The sequence below is a fragment of the Chroicocephalus ridibundus genome, chromosome 1, assembly GCF_963924245.1.
Source record: "Chroicocephalus ridibundus chromosome 1, bChrRid1.1, whole genome shotgun sequence".
NCBI classification, from domain to species: domain Eukaryota; kingdom Metazoa; phylum Chordata; class Aves; order Charadriiformes; family Laridae; genus Chroicocephalus; species Chroicocephalus ridibundus.
Genome location: NC_086284.1, coordinates 141,909,480 through 141,930,490, shown reverse-complemented (window position 1 = coordinate 141,930,490; position 21,011 = coordinate 141,909,480). Strand labels below are relative to the sequence as shown.

The following is a 21,011-nucleotide window of genomic DNA, read 5'->3' as shown; positions in this document are numbered from 1 at the left end:
TTACGACAAGGTGATGGGAAAACCCAAGGGGAGGAGGATTGTCTTACATTAGGGAACCTTGCAGCACTAGGTTTGTCCCCCCATCGTGGTAGGGCATAATTTACAGATCCAAAGCAGTCTCCAGAAGTGCCAAGGCTCTTCATAAAATGGGCTGGGATTTTGGGGTGGGTTTTTTTTTTGTGTTCTCTTATCAGTTTGTATTATTTTTGTGTCTGTCTTTATTATCCTCAGGAGAGCTGACAAGACAAAGTTTAAGCTGGCAGGATTGTATTGCCTGCCTCAGGCTCTTTTTTTTTTGTTGTTGTTGTTGTAAAACAAATATTTCTCCTCCTCAGTTAAAAAAAAAAAAAAAGGCAACCAAAAATATACCCTACACCAACTGAATACTGATCTTTCAATGCTACTTCTCCTTTCTAAGGGATAGAATTATGTTACAGGCTGAGTCCCTCCCTTTCAGCCCCTCCAGGTTTGGGTTTTCTTTTAGTAAGGCCCAAATGTGGTCTTCTGAAGTTTTGTAACCAGTTCGCCAAAAGTGAAAACCTGGGCAGAGTTCTTCTCTTCCCGAAACACTTGTGCTTAAAATAAACCATCACACAAAAAAAAAAAAACCTGAAGAAAAAGCATGAAGAGGTAAGTGCCCCCTAAAGCCAAATAACCTGAAAGCAAGATGATTTATAAACCATGGGTCTCAGCTTTTCTGTTTTCAGAAGTTTCACATGAATACTTGAGTGAAACTTAAGACTGTTCTGCATGGAAAGCATCTACTGTTGCAGGAAAACTATAGTGGCATGGGAGGAGGCCCAATAGCATAGGTAGGAAAACATTAGAGATCTTTGGAATAGGCTCTTTATCGACCCATGGTAGAAAAAAAAAAAAAAGGAAAGGGCTTAGAAGATGGATAAGATGAGATGTTGAATCTCACTTTAATGACATCCCTGTTCCTGTGAGAGACTTCTTGAATCAAAATAGGCCCAAAGGAAGCTGCCCATACTTGCACCCTGGTACCGCTATTTGGTCTGATGTAATTTGGGGGTAGGGAAGGGGAAGGTTCAATCATCAGAGGAAGGCTGTCCTTAAGCCATTTTATGCTTAGCAGGTGGGGTGTGATAAAACTCCTGTTTAGTTTGACCTTTGGCAGTGTAGGCAGGCAGCTAGCCTGCCTACCTTACTAGCTACTTTTGAGGACTGGAGTTTATTTCAGTCAAAGGGGAAGGCTTCACTTCTTCATTTCATGTTCAATGTTCTTAATAAAAAAAATGCAAAATGCTTGTTCAGGCTTTGCAGGTCTGGCTGCTTTATACCTTACCCCACCCCTCCAAGCATTAGTGTTTGAGAAGTACAACCTTCATCAAAAAGTTACTTTTGATTTTTATTGCTGTAGAGAAATACACAGCATAGGAAACTTCCCGTCTGTAACTACCTGAGCTTTTAAAGTTTCGGTTTTGAAAAAGGTATATACCCTTCTCTCTGAAGCCCTAGGGGAACTGGAATGATACAAGGTGGCAGCAAGAAATCTGTACTAATAAGAAGAGATCTATTCCTGGCAAAAGAAGTTCGGGCACAAGGCACCACACTAAGGCACCTTCACCCTTAGATAAGTAAGATGTTCTGGCACCAAAAAAGCTCCTGTTACATCAGCACAACACTTCACCTGGTTTTTTGGTCATTTTATTTTTTTGAAAGTTGTGTTTTGTACAAAAAAAAATTACCTTAAACACCACCATGAAAAACACTAACAACAAACTTAGTGACTTCCTGTTTTTCCCATGTTATGAGAAAAGATTGAAATCGTAACAAAAGTCAAAGAAAGCAGGAATTGTTTGCCCACTCTAAACCCAGCAAGAAAGCAGGGCCACCCCTTTTCCCTCAATGTCACTGTTCAGACTGCTTTGGCAGTATTGAAAATACATGAACCTTGTCTGTACTCTGCTGGTAGCAGTAGTGGCTTGCTTATTCACAGTCTCTGCCCTCAAGCCTGAAGACAGTTCTCTGCCAGTCTACAACAGGGCAGAATGGGACTGCTTAGAGTCTAGCCCCTCACGTAAAAAGCAATTAGGAATCAAGGTGCCAAGTTCCTGAAGGTTCCAATGAAGTCTTACAACTCAGCTGTACCTGCTTTTCACCAGGGCCCCAGTGGAAGGCAGTACCATCTGCTCAGGGCAAGTATCTTAAGATTCTTCTGCACCATACTTACGGGGATAGAGATTTATGAAAGCTGACCTTGTACACACGGGAGTCCCTTATGCAGTTTTTAATGTGTTAGCGTCCTTGGCTTCTGTGGTTCCTTTTTTATAAAAATAAATTCCGGTACCTTCACGGGAAAACCCTCTGCCAAACAAGGAACTTTCAGAGACCATGAAACCACAAGGCTGACAGTGACTGAGCTGCATGGGCAGTCACCTCAGGAAGCTTGTAACGGAACTCAAGTGACAGCTACCTTTCTCATTTTGCCTTGATGTCAGTTTTGGTAAGTGTTCCCTTTATTTAGCAGCATGTCGTTTCCTTTTGCTTCTCAATGATTTGAGAAGACTGAGACAATATTTTGACTGACCTGGAAAGTCACAAGACTGTATTTAACTCCTATAGTTTTTTAACATTGCCCCTCTCCAGTCTGAGAGGATGTCATACATCCCTTTACATCTGTTGGAAGGAAACTGGTGTGTGCTCTTCAACATACTGCCAGTAGGAAAAGAAAAGACTGCAGAGGTGCTAATGCCTCTTCCACCCCCATGGAGTCTGGCGTAGAGCGCTCTGTGCAGGGTATGCTGGCCGAAACAGCGCATAGCAGTGCAGAAGCTAGAAAAGCTGAAAATGCATTCAAAGAAAAATAATTCCAGTGTCTTACAGATCCTGTAAACCCTAGGGGGGGTGGGGGAAACAAGAGACACAAGATCTCTCCTGCCATCTCAGCTGTTTTAACCCACTGCCTCCTTTTCCTTCCCCTTTCTGCACCCATCCATGGCCCTTTTTTTCCTCTCAGTGATTCATCTCCCATTCCTACTCAGTGCTGAACACTCGTATTGCTTTCTTGCCATCTACTCAACTCTCAGCACTTTACCCCCCCAGAGCTCTGCTGCATTTTTAAAAACCTCAAACTGCATTATATTCATCAGACACGCCATCAGGGACCAGTGCTGTTCACACCCAGAGGCATCCATGGGACTTGACACACCAGAGACAGCGAAAGCAAATAGTGTAAAGAAAATCAGAAGTGAGAGAAAGAGAACTGCCTGGGAGGCACCTGGCTAAACAAGCGCTGGGGAGATGGGGAGAAAAGAACTCAAGTGTTGAAAGCCTATCACATTGGTAGCAAGTGGTCATCCCGTTCTTCTGACTCCTCAGCCAGCTGGTCATCACCCACACCACGATACGCAGCTGGCGCATTTCGAGGCTTAGATCGGCAGACAAAGTCACAGCCATCCTACAAGCACAGGATATTGCACCGCAATCAGACTGTATGCAATCCAAAGCAAAGCAGCTTCTGTGATTTCTCTTTTGCTAAGGGACTATGCCTAACCCTGTGCTATCTGGGACAGGACCCTAAAACTTGCCTGGACAAGACAAGGATATACAAATATCCTACTCAGTCTTGAAAGCTCTGGCGTAGAGTGTGGTACTGATTAACAGTATGCAACATCACGCTGAGACAAGTTTGGAGGATAAGTGGCACTGCCTACGGCGACCAAGGAAGGGTTTCAGGCAGTCAGACATGAACATTTCACAGTCCCCAACTTATCATTCCTACCTGGAAAGTGTTAACCACTAATGAGCACTGGCAGGGAATCAGACTCAGCAAGGACTCAAAAATAAAGTACTCAAGAAAAACTACAAACCCAAACCAAAATTACCCACCAACACCACCACACACAAACAAACCAAAAAAAAAACCCCAAACAAACAAAACCACAACCAAAACAGATACCCTCTTCTTCTGCCTCAAGACCCTGGTGGTAGTTCTACCCAAGAGACAGTCCACAAAGATGAGGCAGATGCCACTTTCTCCTGTCCTAACATATGGGCCAGGCTGGGAATATACAGGGATTTTCACTCACCGCCACCAAATTGCCCAGATCTTGCCAGAAGGCAAAGTGAGGAAACTGCTCCATGCCTTTCGCTCCCACTACAAGGCGCTGGTAGAGGAACCCACCAATGATGTAGACTGCAATCAATGAAGCAAACCTAGAGGGCAGAATTTAAAAAAATCGGAGCTGACAAAATCCTATAGACAACCTCTTCTGAGCCAGCTACCTTTTGCAGACTGGTATTGGAACAAGTAGCTAAGCACCACTCAAGAAAAGAGCTATAAACAGAGACCAGACCAGAAAAGGTCCCCAAAATATTGATCTGCTAACATAAATCTTTCAGCAGTATTACATGAAGTAGTGCCTCTAAGGGCAAACACAGAAAATGAGTCAAGACTCCTGGTCTGAATTTTAGGAAGTCACATCTTCCATGTTTCAGTGCACTTGTCTGTAAACTATGAAGGACGGTGTCTACAGAGAGCAGCTCTGCAGAATCATGCCTTAAGCAAGGGCTCTTGTCCAAAAAGCTCAAGAGGCACAGTAACATCTAACGGCAGCTGTGAATAGGTATACTACAATTGTCTAGTCTGGTATAGCATTTGCAATGTTTCTAAGTGGCACTGGAGATTACGGTCCAGACACAAACAGCTCTTCCAATGACTCACGTGATCAGTAGAATGGAGCCAACACTGAGGTGGGAATCCTCAGCTGGACAAGCCAAACTGCTGTCCATCTCAAAGAGGTAGAAACACTCCTGCTCCTTTTCCCGCTCTTCTGAAATAATGCTGAATGAACTCTGCAAATTAGGAAAAGTTAAGTCATGTGAAAATATGCCCAGGCATGCTGAACTTCACCAGAAGACAGCTTTATCACTGTTGATGCAGCTAGGAACAGGCACTGGAGGACAGAGGAACACCTTGCTGCCTTCTCAAAGCCCTTCTGCTCATAAACAACTGTTTGTTTGGCAGCCCCCTGCTCCTCTCCCACCTTGCGTCTCTGGCAGCCTCCTGCTCCTCTCCCACCTTGTGTGTCACTCACCGCTGTAACTCCCCGCTTGCAAGAAATCATTATCACAGCTCTTCTCTTCTCACCACTGCAGTGACTGCCATATGAATCACCTCCTTTATAAATCAGCATGATCCAGTCACCTGCCAAGACATAAAGAACATAGGCTGCAAATCCAGAACAGGAGGTGAAAGGCAGGTAGGGAGTAGAAAGTATTGAGTGGAATCTTACTTCCATTGAAAACCTGTGTTTCATTGATTCTTCCTATTACTGTAGTCCTTCTACCCTGTCTATCTGTTTGCACCAGACCACCAAAATCATGCTGGCTGCTGTTGACCTCCCTGCACACCCTGAAATGGTAGATGTAGTTTTCTGTTTTGCCTTTCTCCACAGTGACGTTAAACCTGCAGGAATGAGAAGACAGAACAGACAGCCCATAGGGTTAGAAAGAACAGGGCTCAGAGCAGCGGACACTTGAGGCTAGAAGCCAGTCACAGTCCATACTAATGGGGAAACCCATTCTGCAGTCTGACCCCAAGTTTTCCCCTCCTCTTGGGCTAAGGGTAGGCACTGTGCAGCCCCAAGGCCTGCAGTGGGGTGTACTGTACCTCATTTGGCTCAGGGGCTCTAGCTTCTTCAGCAGGGCTCTTTCCGTTTGCGACTCGCTGCTCTCATCACCAATCACATCGCAGCTCTTCTCTTCCAACTGCTCAGCCCCCACACTGACAGCAAGGGCCATAAAGACTACCATCACAGCGGAGGCATGGCAAAGTGATGACATCCTGGACACACACCACAGAGAACACAAAGGATTAACTGTTTCAGCCCCCGGCCAAACTAACTTCAGGGTCACAGAGTCAATGATTGGCCACTTCTTCGGTCCTGACTGCAAAAAGGAGAAGCCATAATCTAAAAACATCTCACAGTTCTCAAGAGACACTAAATCTGAATCTCTTGCATAATCAAAGACAATTAACTGGGCTGATCTGGGATTCTTTTCCGAGCTTTGCCTCAGGATCGCAAAAAGTTTTGCTGCTGAGTGCATTAATTAGCATTGATTCAGTCAGAGCAGAGCCCAGCAGGATGACTGCTGGAGTAAGTTTAAGGCATAGGCCATTGTTCGCTATTGCATCGCACTGAGAAGCCAGTCCGCAGAAAATTATTTACCAGGCCCCTAAGTTCGAAGGGCCGCTGGGAAGGGCTGCTGTGATTAGTCAGGCTCTGTTTGTTCAAGTGCCTTAATCTTAATAATTGTAATTGTGTTATCTTTCTAATACTACTTTAGGTGAGAATCTGAAACTGTTTAATACTAAGCTGCAACATCACAGAACAGTTTTGTTCTGTTTACATGGGGGAAGAAGAAAACAGAGACATCCTATGTAAGATGCAATGAAGCAATGAAGATAATAATGAAATCTAGAAGATCGGGCTTTCAGATTCACACTAAAAATCACATATGAAACAGTAAATGATTGCAGCAGCCAGCCACAGTGGTGCAATAGATTCCTCTCTGCTTCTCCCATCGCAGATTTCGGTAAAGCTCCGGACGCCGGCAGAAGGCAACCAACAGACCCACAACTACATAAGCAGCTGGCTGCAGTCAGACAGAGAGCCCGTGAGAGCGACGGGCTGTTCTGCCGAACCTAACGACTACCCTCAGCCCCTGCAGGGACCATGGTGACAGCTTACAACTACCACGCCGGCTCTCCGCTCGCCCTGGCGGTCGGACGCCACCACGACGCGGTCAGACGTGCTGAAATGAGGAAGCCCGTGACACAAGAACTCGTGATTCGTCTCCCACAAGACCAAATCGGAACCCTGCCCTCCGCACTAGCCCCGGCTTCTCCGGGAAACTTGCAGGCAAGCACCTCCCTCGCACACGGGCCGCAGTAAAACCCGACGGGACGCCGCCGCTACCTTCCCCTTGTCCGGCTGTCGCTCCGGCCGACGGCCGCGGAGGCCGGGCTGCCGCTGCTCAGCGCCGGGACGGAGCCACACGCCCGGGCCGGGCCGCGGGGGCCTCGGTGCCACCTCGCTCCTCCCCGCCGCCCTCCACCTCCCGCCCGCCGCCGGGAGCACCACCTCCGCCGCGGCCCCCGCCCCGCCGCCGGAGCCCGGCCCGCCGCCGCACCCACCTGCTGCCGCGCCGCCCGGCCTCCTCCCGCCGCGCACGGGCAGAGGCACGGCCGCCCCGAGGGAAGAGCGATGCGCCGCTCACCGGCATGCCATGCTGCGCGCCCGGCGGCGGCGGGGCGGCCCGGGGACCGCAGGCGTGGACGGCGCTGGCCTCCTCCGCGCGCCCGGCCGGCTCGTCGCGCCCGCCCCGTGAACCGGAAGCAGGAAGGGCGCGGCGGAACTAGCGCTCTCCGCCAATGGGAAGCCGCGAGCCGCTGGCATCGCCCCGCCCACTAGCGACGCCTCAGCGAATGAGGAGCAGTGTCGGAAAGGGGCGGCTTCTAAAGCCCTACCCCAGTCTATGAGGGGGGCAGCTCCGGAGCCCTCCTCCTTCCTCTTCTCCCTCCAATGGGCGGTGAAAAAAGGCGTGAAGATCCCGCCTCCCCCTCGCTTCTCTTCCAATGAACGAAGAGGACCAGCAGAAAGGCGTCCCGGTGCGCCCGCCGGCTAGCCCCTCCCACCCGGGAGCCGCTGCCGAGCGCGGCTCGAGGCGGGAGCCGCTCGCCCAATGGCGAAGAAGCGCTCCTCCTCGCCCCGCCCCGGTGCCCGCGCCGTGAGGCGGTGGGGCCGGGGGTCGGTCCCTACGAGCGGCCGTCCGGCCTTCCCCTCCTCCCAGCGCCCCGTCGCGGCTCCAGCTTGAGACGGGCCGCTCACCTCCGGCCCTCGCGCGGGCTTGGATCCCCTGCAGAGAGGTGGCCGCGTGAGGAGCGGTGAAGGGCCTCCCGGCGCCGTCGAGCCGTGGCCTGCCTTCCCCCTCTCTCCATCCCTCCCTCCCTCCCTCCCTCCCTCCCTCCCTCCCTCTGTGGAAGGCAGCAGCAGTAGGCCATCGCTGTCCTTGGACTGTGCTGTGTCCCCCCCGCACCTCCAGGGTGACTTCTGGTTTAACAAGCACAAATGTTCATAAAACGGCTTTGTGGCCTCGAGCCTTCTGCCTTTGCCCCTGCCTGACATGCTGTTTTGTTACGCTCGGGAAGAAAGTCGTCCCCTTCAGCTCCTGCAAGTTTTGCCACTGCAAGAGGAATTCCAGGTCCAGCTGATCATGGACAAGGTTGGTCAACTTGAACACCTTGAGTATGATTACACACCTATAAATGATTTGAGACTGGCACATTTAAAGGACATTTCTCTTCTTATGCCGTGGCCCAGCTGTGATGGAAATAGAGTCCACTTTTCTAGGGCCGTGTTACTGAGAGAAACGATGTTCTTTGCCAGAGCTCTGACACTTTTACATCCTTTAGTTAGGAAAGAAATGCTGGATTTAGTGACCTAAACATGCCGGAGAAGCCACTTGTTTGAGAGAGGTTTGGGAGACTTCCTTACGGTATGCTGCTTCAGTAGTGGGGAACTGAGAAGGAGCGTTATTGGCTCTTGGAAAACTGATTGATCCAGTCCTGCTGTGATTTGTGTCCTACTGCTAATTCCACTGGGAGTACAGCACAGACACCTCAGCTGCAGAAGTCAGATTTATTTGTATTCACACTTAGCTATTAACTGCGTGTGGCCTGCATACCATCCTGCAGTGCGATGGTTTCCTCTCTACTTCCTGTCCAAAGTAAGAACTCAGCTTATTGCTGGTATTTGAGACAAAATAGTAAAACACATCCAAACCTACCTCCGAATTCTTCCCCATCAGCCTTCACTTCTCCGCTTGTTCACAAACACCACCATCTTTGTGATCACATTGGCCCTGCAGACAGCCTGCAATGCCTTTGGCCTCAGCCTTTTCCCTTTGGTCTGGGCACTTAAGCAGTGTCTGAATCTTGCTGGTTTCTTTTCAGCCACACAGATTATATTCCCAGCTAAACTCTTATCACAACTACAGCAAATCCTCCCTCTCTGTGCTTGTCAGCTCTCTTTAGACTTCTCTAATATGCATTCTAAGCATTCAGGGGAGACTTCCCTCCTCTTGGGTTGCTCTCCTGTCTTCTGCTTTCTCCATCCTCTCAAGTACAGACTTGTCTTGCTGTCTACAGGCCCTACGCAGGTTTGGAAGGAATGTCGTGGGTGCAATATGCCACCCTTAGAGGCAAGTGTGTGATGGACGAATTTGCAGAAGTATCCAATCCATGCCTTCCCAGACATGTGCATCGTAACAAATTGGCCACAACACTCTATATCAAACTAAGCATCCTCGTGGACAATCACTTCTCAAATTTACAGCATGTCACCAAGGATGGGGAGCGATCATCCCTCTCCTGCAACTGAATGGCTCTTCAAGGATGGAGACCCCACAACCTCTCTGGCCAACCTATGCCAGTGTTCAATCACCCTCACAGTAAGAAAGTGTTTCCTGATGTTCAGATGGAGCCTCCTGAATTTCAATTTGTGCCCCTTGCCTCTTGTCCTGTCACTGGGCACCACTCAAAAGAGCCTGGCTCTTCTTGTACCCTCCCTTGAGGTATTTATATACATTAATAAGATCCTTCCCAAGACATCTCTTCTCCAGGCTAAATAGTCCCAGCTCTCTCATCCTTTCCTAACATGAGAGATGCTCCAGTTCTGTCATAATCTTTGTGGCCCCTTGCTAGGCTCTCTCCAGCATGCCCATGTCTTTCTTGTACTGATGCTGTTGAGATGTTGATTCAGAGGGTCTTGAAGGATGCTACCTCTCAGTTTGTGCCTGTGTCTCAAGCACATTCACACTGGGTATTGGGTGTAGAGAGTTCCCAGTAGAGCTGTCCAAAGCTCACAAGGCTTCCTTCTCAAACCCACGCTGTCCACCTCTACCTCCCTTTTGACAGCAGACGGGCTGCCAGTTTGCCGTAGCCATTGCTTATCCTGCTTTTCACCTTGTACTTTCACTATTCACCTTGTGCTCTTGCTGTGCACCTGCTTCTGTCCTGTGAGGGAGCTCTTCAGAGTAACATACATTCGCACAATTACCACATGACCGTAATCATAGCATTGGCAACAATTAGCGTACCCAAGCACTTTTGTGATTAATCACTTCTTCCACTAACGGCTGTTCTTAAGACAACCCTCATCAGGTCAGGAAATGGAAGTTGCTGCACTTCCAGCGCTCTCCATTCTGTTGTAAATTTTGTTATTTTGAGCAGCTGGATAGAGGCTGCAACGTCACATTTCTTGTCTTCTGAATGTAGCCTCAAGTTTCCTGTTTCACAGGCATTGAACCCTGTTGCTCAACAGCCTGATCGAAACACCTTGTCATAGGCACTCTGCTTTGGCATGGAGGGAAGCAGATCAGAAACTTCTGCAGCCGAAGCAAGTGAGGAAATAATTTATACTTCTGTAAAATTCTCTCAGGATCCTCCACCAAGGGCCAAATCTGGGCAGGAAAGGAGAGGTAAGGAAGCTGGATGAGGTAAGTCAACCTAATTTTTTTTCTTTTGAGCAAAAGGAAGATCTAATGAAAACACTCTGAGCTGGCCACTGATGTTGAGTACCAGCTCACGGTGCTGTTGCTTTCGTTCTAAAATTACCATGAGTATTTTACTGTGATAAAAGCCCAACACTGTTCTCCCCCCTCTTTCTGTCAGACCCTTCTTCGTGTCTACTACTGGGCATTCAACCCAGGCATCCTTTTCTCCCAAAGAGGTTTGCAGTTTTAAAGATTAAAAGTTATCTGTTTGTCAGCAATAAGAGATTGTCAGCAATAGTTCTTTGAAGGTCAGGCGAGATGCGAGTACAGATAAATTAGAGCTGTATGCTAATCAGAGATCAGAGACAGAGGAGGCATATGAGATCATCCCGTCTGTCTCCTATGGGGCTCTGCAGGATTCTTTTGTGATACATTTTTTCCTGTGTTTTCTCTGTTCTAGTTTTACATACCTCCCAGTGAGTAAATTTTCAGCTTTTGCCTTGAGACAGTTCTGCAGGGCATTTGTCTATCAGGAAGATTTTCGTAGTGCTTTCTGTAAATTTTCTCTTCCCCTTATTTCCGCTCCGTTCCCCGTGTTCAGGCCTTGCAAATGTCACACTGTGCAATTTCTCTGTCTGCTTAGTTGAGAAATGCCAGCTTAGAAGAGGGAGATTTTGCATTCATGATCATTCCTTATAAGTGTCTCCTTCCCATGATTTGATTGCTTTTCCTCTAAACGCCCATGTGCTTTAGAGGAGTGATGCTGCATTGGCTGCAACACTAATGGTTGACCTTTTAGCGTTTTTCAGAGCTGTTCTGCAAAGGGGGCTGTCGCTCTGCAATGCAAGATTTCTGTGCCCTGATCGGAATAACTGCATATATCTGTGTTTGTTACTGCTGCCTGGTCACTTGCTGCACTACGGAAACAAAGCCAGCACGGAACCCCCCAAATTCCTGTCTGGTAACCACACTCCATCTGCTTGGAAAGCAGTCTTGCTTTTGCAGGCGTTTTCATCAGAAACGATGTTTTCTGTTGCATCAGAAAACACAGGGACATCCCTTCATTCCCTGCCATTTGCGTTCACACCCTCTTGAGGTGTTTGCAATTTTCTTTTTAATATTCCTCCTCCACAAATTCCTTTATGTTGTCTCATCTTTTAAAGCTAAAGTCAGAGGCCCAAAATGAGGAAGCTGATCTTTGAACACGCTTTCTGTGCATATTATTTGATTATTTCCCATCTCTCTTCTGCATGTGAGCAGTCCCTATGGAGCGCAGTTTAAGTACCTTTCTTTAGAAGATCTTTATTTTCAACTCTCCATCACTTTTGAGAGATATGCTCTCACGTATTTCATCTCTGTTTTCACGTGCACACCCTTGCTACCAAGTCCTCTCTGTGACGCAGTATCACAGGTATAAAACAGGCCTATATGTCAGTCCTCTGGTCAAACCAACCAGTTTTGGCTCTCATGGATGGCTTGAAAATGAAGACTTGCCCTGGTTGTCTTCTCTCTGTCTTCCAGAGAGCCTTAGATATGCCACACTACTGAAATGTCAGTCCACCCATCACTTAAGACAGTGTTAGCATGCTTGGATGCTTGTAGTAACAGCAAGTAACCAGGTCTGTGCCATAGCCAAGGACAGGCTCCTCATTCCTGAAATCCTAGGTAGTCATGCTGCTCCCATACTGACGTAGGCAGGAGCTGAGGGGAGCTATCTGGGACAGCGCAATGACATTCTTCAGATTGTCCTAGAAGAGTTGAATTATAAAATGCTAACAGCTTTCAGTTTTTGAACTGAATCTGGACTCCCAAATCTAAAAATATTGGGTCGCATTGCTTGCGGACAAATGCAGTGTATCACAGTCATTTCTCTGGAGCACTGAGAGACCTAAGTGGGTGTTTTTTATACTAGAAAGTTGTAACATTGCATATTTATCTTAAATATTCACCAGTCCACTTCTCCTTTCCCTTGTGGAGTCTCTTTCACAGTTCCTCAGACAACTACATGGAAATAGTTCCAGATGCTCCATTCAGATTTCCCTCCTCTGTTTCAAACTCATCTCAGGTAGTTCTCCTTTGCTGTTCTACAAGAGCTTCACATGTACTTCAGGGGCTAAAGATCAAGCACAAACCCTTGAACCTGTTTTAAAAAGGGGGAACTGCATAGACTTCCTCTTGCAAGGGATAAAAATGCTGATTTTTGAAAATTTTTATTCCCCTTCCGTGGGTTGATCACTGCAGTTCAAGTAAAACTCGAATTCACCTTGACCGCTGCAATATGACTTGCCCCCTTCATTCTCTTTTTTTCTCCCCAAATTATCTAATGGCATACTTTTTAGATTTTAAGAGCTGAAGTGAACTCTCCCACTGCTCTGGCTATAGAAGTGCCCTGGGATTTTGTTTTAATGCTGAGTAGAGTCAGTTCCTTTTTTCTGCAATTGGTTTGAAACAATAGAGGGTGAACTGCTCTACTTATTGCCAGGAGGCACCAGCTCAGATGTACTGACTTTAAGAATTAACCATTTCACTGACTGTCATCCCAGTTGCCTTGCCCTGGAAGTAGTTTTCCCTAAAATAAGGAACAGTGATCTGGAAGCTGCAGGAGATAGCTCCTTTGAGAGGCAAGAGAAGAAGGAAAACAGAAGTGTAAATCCTCGGTTTCTCAGAAGTGCGATCTCAGAACAAAGAACTACGTTTCAACAGATATGTATCCCCATTTACTTGTTTTTCAGTTGTAATCTGCAAAGAAGCTCCACCCTACCCTTAACCTCGGTCTTGTGACTCCGTTTTCTTGAGGCTTAATCTGATGGCAAAACCCAAGGTGACCTTACCAAGAGGAATAGAGAGCAAGTAGAGAGAACAGCTACCCAGTTCAAGTCCTTCAGTTCTCCCACTGTCTTCTTGCATGAAGCTGAGGAGTAGCTTGTAACTGAAAAGTTTTTCTGTATTTTGTAACTGAAAATAGATGGGGTTTTGTTCTTTAATAATGATTAAAAAAATAAATAAATGTTGGTATTTTTTAACTACAAGTGGGGCAGCTAGATCCTGGAAGCTTCAGGAAACACGCCGAAACCTTTACCTTAGGAAAGATCTTTCTACCGAAGAATGATGCTTACAACGAAGCTCCCTCATGCTCTCCCTCGTTACCTTAGAAACTTCTTTTAGCCAAAACCGCAGGTCTAAATATATTACTATAAACCAGAAACTGGTTTTAAAACTAGTGAGCCTGCAAATGGCACTAAGATCAAAATAAATTAATTTTTAATTTTTTGATCTGGTCTACTTTATGTATTTGGGTAAAGCTTCCAATGCTTAAAGGATGCATTCTTGTTTTTAAGTCTCTTCCCTTTCTGTTTTAGTGCTGGCTTTTTCATCCTTCCCACAATATTCTTGATACGTGATGTGCATTTGTTTTCAGCCTCTGCTGAGAGATCCTAAGTCTCCCCTCTTGCTTACAAATATTTTGTTCTTTTAGCCATCCCTTTTAATTTCTCTCTTCCTCGTTTTCCTGTAGTTTCCCATTCTGAAATTATTATACCACGGTGCCTTTTTTTGTTCTTGTTGTTGTTGTTGGGTTTTGGCTCCGTTGAATCTCAGTGCATTTGCACTCACTGCGACAGAGAAGCTGCTGGATGGAGCCACGGTGAGCTGGGTGGCCTGAGCACAGCTCAGGGCAGTCACGAGCTGCTTCCCTTTCTGTGTTTCCCGGCTCGCCGCTCCACAAGGTGCCTATTGACGGAGTCTAAGCATTCAGTCTCAGCATCATGCCCTGGCACGGCATTTGCTTTATTTAGTACAATTAATTGATGCTTCTTGTTGTCACTGTGCTTCCCTCATGGTTGCTCTGGTTCTTTTTGCCAGTTCATGAGTGCTGTCACCATCCTTGTCTGGCATATAATTCCGATCAAATGCATTTAGTAGTATTTGCCTGGTCTGCGGGGTTGCTGTTACTGTTGCCTCTTAATGCAGTTAGTTATTTAACCTAATTTGACTGTAATTTTACTTGAGCATTACATGACTTTTTATTTGAGCTTACTTTACTTCCCTGTGTATTTTGTATTCTATTGCTATGACATCCTACTCATAGCCCTTCTTCTACCAAGTTTTTGATGTACTTGCTGTGGTGGTGTCTGTGGTTAAAGCTAGCCTTCCCCTCCCTCCATCTTATTCCTTAGACTCCTAGCCTTTTTAGGGAGTACTGATATGTTTCTTTGAGTCTTGCGATATGACCGAGAGAGAGTCACCTCAGATTTCATGACCTCCTTCATGGACTTTGCTGCTGGATTTGGGTAGAAGTCTCTGGAGCACCACAAGAGCAGGAGGGAGAAGGGAGACGCACGGGGAAATCCAAGGTTCCTCCGCATCAGTAACTGCTAGCTGCACGTTTAGTGCTTCTTAGAAAGTCCTATTGTCTATGCAGCTGTCATACTGAGATTAATAAAACAAGCAACCCAACCCCCCCTTTCCTCCCCCGGAGCTCATCCGTGGCAGTAAGTGTCATTCTCTCCTCAACCAGGGAGAGAGGAGATTTTAGTGCTGAGATTTCAAACATCTTATGGAAAGTGAATGCCCCCAGCTCCAGGAGATGACAATGGGAAAACAAGGTGTAGCCTGGAAGTTAACATGTTGTGCTGTACATGAGCAGATCTCTACATGGCAGTCCTGCACCACCCTTTGAAAGGAAGCTGGGCTGCGGTACCGTGGAGACTGCCCCAAAGAGTCACCCTCTGCCCCTGGCAGCAAGAGAACAGCGGATGGTGGTGGTGAAAGTGTGGAGGGGCATCCCAAGGTCTTCAAGGCTCCCATCCACAGGAGAAGCAGATGAGAGTGTACGACTGACTTGGGAGTGTCCTGGGAAGATGTAACATGACAGTGTATCTAAGCCTGTGAACAGGATGCTGAGGTTAAACCTGTCACTGTTGCTGAAAGAGCTGGGGGAAAGGCCTTGCGTTTCTTTTTGTATTTGAGATGGAACATGGTGGCAGTGGCAGTGCAGGTCTCTGTTTCCACACCAAGCTTCAATGCTGAGGTAGGAACAGGTTTGCTGGGAGGCTCCTGCCAGCACAGGGTGCCACATGGTGCCTGGGGGGCTCTGGCTGACTTGGGGCAGGTGCTTCCTCTCCTGGCGTCTGTGGCCAGGCAGGGGCAGAGCTGTGGTTGACCTGGAGACAGATACACCTCATGGGAAGCTCAGGCAGGGACTGATGGCATTGGGCCAAGCTGATGTGGGGTCCTGGGCTAGTGGGCAGGGGTGCGGGGAGGCCCTGGGAAGGCTGGGCAGGGACAGTGACAGCAGCCATATGCAGAGTGTAGCCAGAATGGGATGCTTGAAATAGTTCAGTTCCTTTTGGAAATGCCCATGACACAAGCAAACTGCCTAAAACCACCATTAGTTTTCATGTGGCTCCTGTTCACTATGGTTTCTTTTCTCTCTTACAGCTCCCTGTCTGTGGCCAGCAGTTGTGCGAGGCTTGGCTATAGGCTTTGGGATACTGAGCATGCTCCTAGCGATTGCTTTGATTTGGAAGATTAGTAAGTACACAAAGGGGTGCTGAGGGTGAGCATCCAACAGCAAAGGATCAGAGACTCATCTAAGCACGGGAGCTCAGATCCTGAACTACATCGTATAAGGTTAAACCAGAAGCTGTTCTAGGTTTCTACCAGCCTTAAGTACTCCCTGCCTATCCAGAATGTTTCGAAGAATACATCCCTTGTGCAGACCCCAAGCAACGCCTTTCAGATCCTGTGGCAAAAAGCAGTGAAACATACTGAAAGGTTTTTGTAGACTTGTCTGACATAATTGTAGTGGTAAACTGTAGAACAAATATGCAAGGTCTATAACACTCTTGCATGCATACAGAAGGTGACAGACCATGTGGGAAAGCCTACTGTTTGCTGCTTAAAATCCATTCACCTGATGTGTGAGATACCATACCCACAGAATGATGTAGTTTTTTCCTTTACTGTTTGCACACCCAAAATGTTATCTGCTTTCAGATAGCCAATTTTGGTTCTCAGGTACCTGAGTAGTTCAGAGGAAACTGGGGGGGTGGGGGAGTGGGGGCAGGGTGTTGCACCAGCATCAGAGTGCATGTGACTTTTGTACGAAGACTTGGAAATTGCACAGAGATTCTGAAGTTCAGTGCTCATGCGTTGTTATTTTTAGATGCTTATTCTGAATTGTGCTTTCTCCATTGCAGCTCTCCAGAAGAGTTGCTTTTCAGCAAGTCATTGACAACAAGTGTCTTTCAGTCGGTTAATGGTAGAGAAAAGCTGGTATTTTGATTCCTTTACAGGTGACTCCCAACCACGCTGCCCTGAGCAGTGGGTGGCCTACAGAGGGAGCTGCTACTCCTTCTCCAAGGAGAAGAAGGACTGGCATTCCAGCCAGCAATCCTGCTCGGAGCAGGGAGCTCATCTCCTGGTGATCAGCGATACCAGAGAAATGGTAATGGTTTTCTTATTCTTTGAGGATCTTCCATTTCCTTGCAGATACCTCCTCAGTGACTAACATCCAAGCAGTGCTGTCACTTTGGCAATACTTTGACTTTAAAGGAGAGGAAGGATTTATGACTGTGACATAATAGTGCACTTCCAGTTTCAGTGTACACCATAGAAGTTCCCAGCAGGCAAAGAAACAAAGGGGAGAAGGGAGAGGTGAGGGTCCCTCAGGGTCCCTCAGAATCAACCTATGAAGGATGCTAGGAGACAGCCTTCTCCACTGCCCCTCTCCACCTCCCCTCCTAGCCCCGACAAAGCTGATACGAATGCTCACAGGAAAAGTGGCACCGTGCATTCTCTGTACTCATTGCCTACAAGCGAATATGTCCCTACTCTTCAGAAACGCTTCCTTTGCAAAAGCGATAGCTCTCCGCCCAGCAACCACCCCAGCTCCTCCCGCTCAGTGACCCTTGTGTTCACGCACAGATATTTCTTTCTCAGTCTGTTTTCAATGCTTACTTCCTCTCTCTGCCAAAAAACCTCAGCTGTGCTGGTGAAATCAGGAACCCTCTGTTTCACTGCTCATTTTCTAGCAGGTGCTCACTGGGGGCAGAGGCATGTGTGACCACTAAAGGAACTGGTAGAGCTGATCACTAAGGAGGTGAGGCACGTCTGCCTAATTAGAGCAGAAGTACTTGATTTGGTTTTGTGCAAGCCAGGGCCTATTAGCTGAGGCCCAATGAACGTGGACAGCTTCCAGTGCCTGGACAGAAGTTGCATTGTATGATGTTCTGTGGGGGCTTATAAAGCCAGGTCTCTGCTTGGCTGGGAGCATCTACCAGGCTGTCACACTTTCTTAGGCAAATCCTGATTCCTTGGAAAATACTCATCTTCCCCAGATTACCCCTTTCTTTGCAAGAAGAAAGCCTCCCTGGTCTGGCTGCTTTCCTCCTATTGTCTCTGCTACTAGAGTGTTACCCATTGTCCCTGCTCAGACTTCCCCGCATAAACAAGACTTTCCCAGCTGTACATGCCCTGTGCTGCAAAGGCTGTGACTGTCCAACCTCCCTTCACCTGTCAGGGAAGCACAGTCCCCTCCAAACCACCAGCAACACTCAGGCATTCCTCAAGCTACTCCTATTCCCACCACTTGACCAAGCCAGCTTTGTCAATGCTTCTGTGTGAAGACACTGCTCTGAAGCATTGTTCATGCCAGCAGGAGACAAGGATGGAGCCCAGCCAAACTACCTGAAAGGCTGTTTTCGTTGGGTTTCATTACAAATGTGGACAAGACAAATTTCTCTCTTGTCTTTGTCTTTTTTTGGGGGAGGGGGATTTACTTCAGGGTTGAGTTTCTGTTGCAGGCTTCGCCTTTTAACGATAAGTGTTAAAGGTTAGGCAAAAGGAAGTGAACATTGAAAGCACATAAGCAGGAAAGTTTATATAAAATGTAATGAGCTTTGGTCCTGGGCTCTTTACACACGTCTGTTGGTGCCTACGCTTTCTGCCCTGACCTGATTTTACCTTTAATTGTTAATACTTTGTATTAGCTTGCTAGTTAGCTGTGTGGCAGAGCATTAATATTAATATTAATAGCACACGTTTCTACATAAAGCTCTGTGTAGGAAACTCCAGGAGGCTGGGGTCCAGTTGGTTCACACATATCGCTCTGAGAAATGTCCTTGGAAGAAGCTGCCCAGGACCCCTGAAAGCACGCTGACTTCCTTGTGAGTGTACACACACATAGTCTTTACTCCAGGCATGTTCTGCAGGGCTGATCTTCCCGATTCGAAGGTGTGGAGAAGCAGCATTGTCAGCCACTAAGGAACATTCGGGCGAGCAGATCTGTCTTGCTCTCTGGTCTCTTTACTTACCCTTGCCTCCATTTTCAGGCTGGCTTTCATTGGTCATTTTGTAATTCATCACCATTTCTAGGACCTGTTCAAGAGTATTCAGACGGAATGTTTCTGGATTGGACTGAGGAACAGCACAGGCTCTGTCTGGATTTGGGAAGATGGCTCTATATTCAATGGCACCAAGTGAGTTTAATGCTGTTTTAAAAACATCAGTGCTAATTCAGATTGCCTGGTGTTCTGCAACACCCAGAGTTTGTGCACCAGATCTCAGGAGCTTTCTTCCTGGGTAGATTTTCTTCTTGTCATCACCTGTACAGCACTGAACCTGAAAGAGCCTACTTTTTGCTGCACTGCACCTTGTAAAGGCACCTACATGTGGAAAGCAGAACTAATGTTAGTATCTCACTCTCTACTTCCCTCCAGCTGCTCGGACCAAGGATTATTCACCTGCACTGCCCACACAGTTGCTCAGTCAGAAAAGCATATGGTCCATCTTGGCTTTATAGGGTTTAGCCACCTCGCACGCATTCTGCCAAGCGCTGGTGTCACTAGGTGGGAGGACCTAGACCTTTGCTGCTTTGCTGCTGCCAACCCAAGTCAGAACTTTAATTTTGGCTCAGTCTTCATTTGGACAAAACTCAGCATTCTGCATGAGAAAAACCATTATGATTTGGTCCGGTGACTTTCCTGGCCCTTTCCTTTTTATGGCAGTTAACACAATGTGTTAGTCTCTAACACTTCTGCAGCAAGGAAACTTGCCCGAGATCTCACTGTCGCAGGTCAGCACTCGAAGCACTTGGCTTAGTTACCCAGCTTTCTGTTCTTACAAGGCCCTTGGAGGCAATCATCTTTTCGTGAAACTCTCAGCGCTGTTGTTCTCATGCCGGTGGATATCACTGACACTGCAGGGCATCGTGTCTGTGTTTGGTTCTGATCTGGGTTCTGCAATGGCAAAATTACTTAGATGTGTAATCTCCCAGGCAGGTAGTTTTTTGGTGTACATTTGGTTTTGTAACAGCTGCCCCTTGGGGGCTGGGTTCTTTCACTTCCTCTGGGCTCCACCCTTCAAAATCAGATGTTTTTTCTTGCTCGCCTCCAGGAGACAATCTCGGCATTTTCTCTCAGTCTCACTTTTGTTCTGTGTCTCTTGCAGGATCACCTCTAACAGCCCTGTGCAACACTGTGCTGTCCTGATAAAAGGTCACTTTCAGGCCTCCAGCTGTGAATATGCTGCTCCGTGGATCTGTGAGAAATCTCTCAGATAAATCCCACGCGCATTTTCGTCTCATAACCATCTCATCAGTGGTACAAGTGGATCATTGTCCTGCAAACCAAAGCTCTGCACAAGACCAAGGACTTGCTCTTTCCACACCCTCACAGAGGTGCTTTGCAGGGACAGGCTTGTTGCCCACAAGGGTGAGTTATCCTCAATGGTAGACCCATTCCCAACAGAAGTTTTGTAACAACCGACGCTGGGTCTTCAGATCCCTGAGGTTGAGCTGGCCATTTTCCTCCGTTCCTGAGCATCAGCTGTCATTTCCATTCCCTGCATCTCCATTGTCTGGTGCCAGCAGGACCAGGAAAGTGAAGCCTGCTGTTCACTGTCAGAAACATATAAACAGACTTCTCCCGGTGGCAGCCTCTCCTTTTGCATCCCAGTGCTGCCAGTTAGGGAGAAGAGGGTGAAACTATAGACTGCACCTTCTGTAAATCTTGCAGCGAAAATAAACCTCCAGTACTGCACTGGACTAAAAGTGTGTACCCATGTCATTACTTCGTTCTGTTGGAAGGACCCAGCTGCGCACCATGTTTTATAGGCCAACTTCAACCAAACTAGTCAAGAGGCAGGATTTCTGGAGTCAAGGGAATACAGGTAATTGTGTGTCATTATTGAAGCAATCAAGAATGTGTTTCCCTCTCCACCTCTGCAGTTTCATACTGCAGAGAGAGGAAGCAGTGGAAAAATCTTTAATACGAGGAGCTTTCGGTTCAAATAGAGCAAAGACAGGCTATGAGTGTGAGCAGCATAAAGCCACATTTTATTAATTTCCAATTTATCCTATTTATGCTAATATATGTATATTATATTCCAATTTACTATTATTAGTTTATATTTGGCCTGGAATTGCAGTTCATAGTCCGATGCAGTCAGAGCAGTAACGCTGACAGGACTGTCTGATGGCGAGCAGTTCC

At 47.2% G+C, this 21,011-nt stretch overlaps 2 protein-coding genes across 2 annotated transcripts; one reads left to right on the top strand and one right to left on the bottom strand.

The window, feature by feature from the left end:
* Positions 1 to 7,373, bottom strand: M6PR (mannose-6-phosphate receptor, cation dependent). Its single transcript, XM_063356593.1, has 7 exons — positions 7,163 to 7,373; positions 5,636 to 5,809; positions 5,259 to 5,431; positions 5,061 to 5,170; positions 4,688 to 4,818; positions 4,053 to 4,179; positions 1 to 3,421 (listed from the first exon to the last, which is right to left on the bottom strand). The coding sequence occupies exons 1-7, from the start codon at positions 7,249 to 7,251 to the stop codon at positions 3,299 to 3,301; spliced, it is 927 nt and encodes a 308-aa protein (XP_063212663.1). The 5' UTR covers positions 7,252 to 7,373; the 3' UTR covers positions 1 to 3,298.
* A 3,015-nt stretch (positions 7,374 to 10,388) lies between these two features.
* On the top strand, positions 10,389 to 20,553 carry LOC134525601 (killer cell lectin-like receptor subfamily G member 1). The gene is made up of 5 exons (XM_063356606.1): positions 10,389 to 10,506; positions 15,961 to 16,053; positions 16,818 to 16,969; positions 18,898 to 19,001; positions 19,972 to 20,553. The coding sequence occupies exons 1-5, from the start codon at positions 10,389 to 10,391 to the stop codon at positions 20,081 to 20,083; spliced, it is 579 nt and encodes a 192-aa protein (XP_063212676.1). The 3' UTR covers positions 20,084 to 20,553.
* Positions 20,554 to 21,011: the final 458 nt, after the last annotated feature.

Bases quoted from the DNA above. Each gene is read 5' to 3' on its own strand.
- M6PR (XM_063356593.1), bottom strand. From the start codon at position 7,251: ATGCCGGTGAGCGGCGCATCGCTCTTCCCTCGGGGCGGCCGTGCCTCT. The intron at 5,810-7,162 runs GTGGGTGCGGCG...GTGTGTGTCCAG, and splicing joins GCCGGGCGGCGCGGCAGCAG to GATGTCATCACTTTGCCATG. The intron at 4,180-4,687 runs GTGAGTCATTGG...TCTGCCCTCTAG, and splicing joins GGCTCCATTCTACTGATCAC to GTTTGCTTCATTGATTGCAG.
- LOC134525601 (XM_063356606.1), top strand. From the start codon at position 10,389: ATGGAGGGAAGCAGATCAGAAACTTCTGCAGCCGAAGCAAGTGAGGAA. The intron at 10,507-15,960 runs GTAAGGAAGCTG...TCTCTCTTACAG, and splicing joins ATCTGGGCAGGAAAGGAGAG to CTCCCTGTCTGTGGCCAGCA. The intron at 19,002-19,971 runs GTGAGTTTAATG...TGTCTCTTGCAG, and splicing joins TCTATATTCAATGGCACCAA to GATCACCTCTAACAGCCCTG.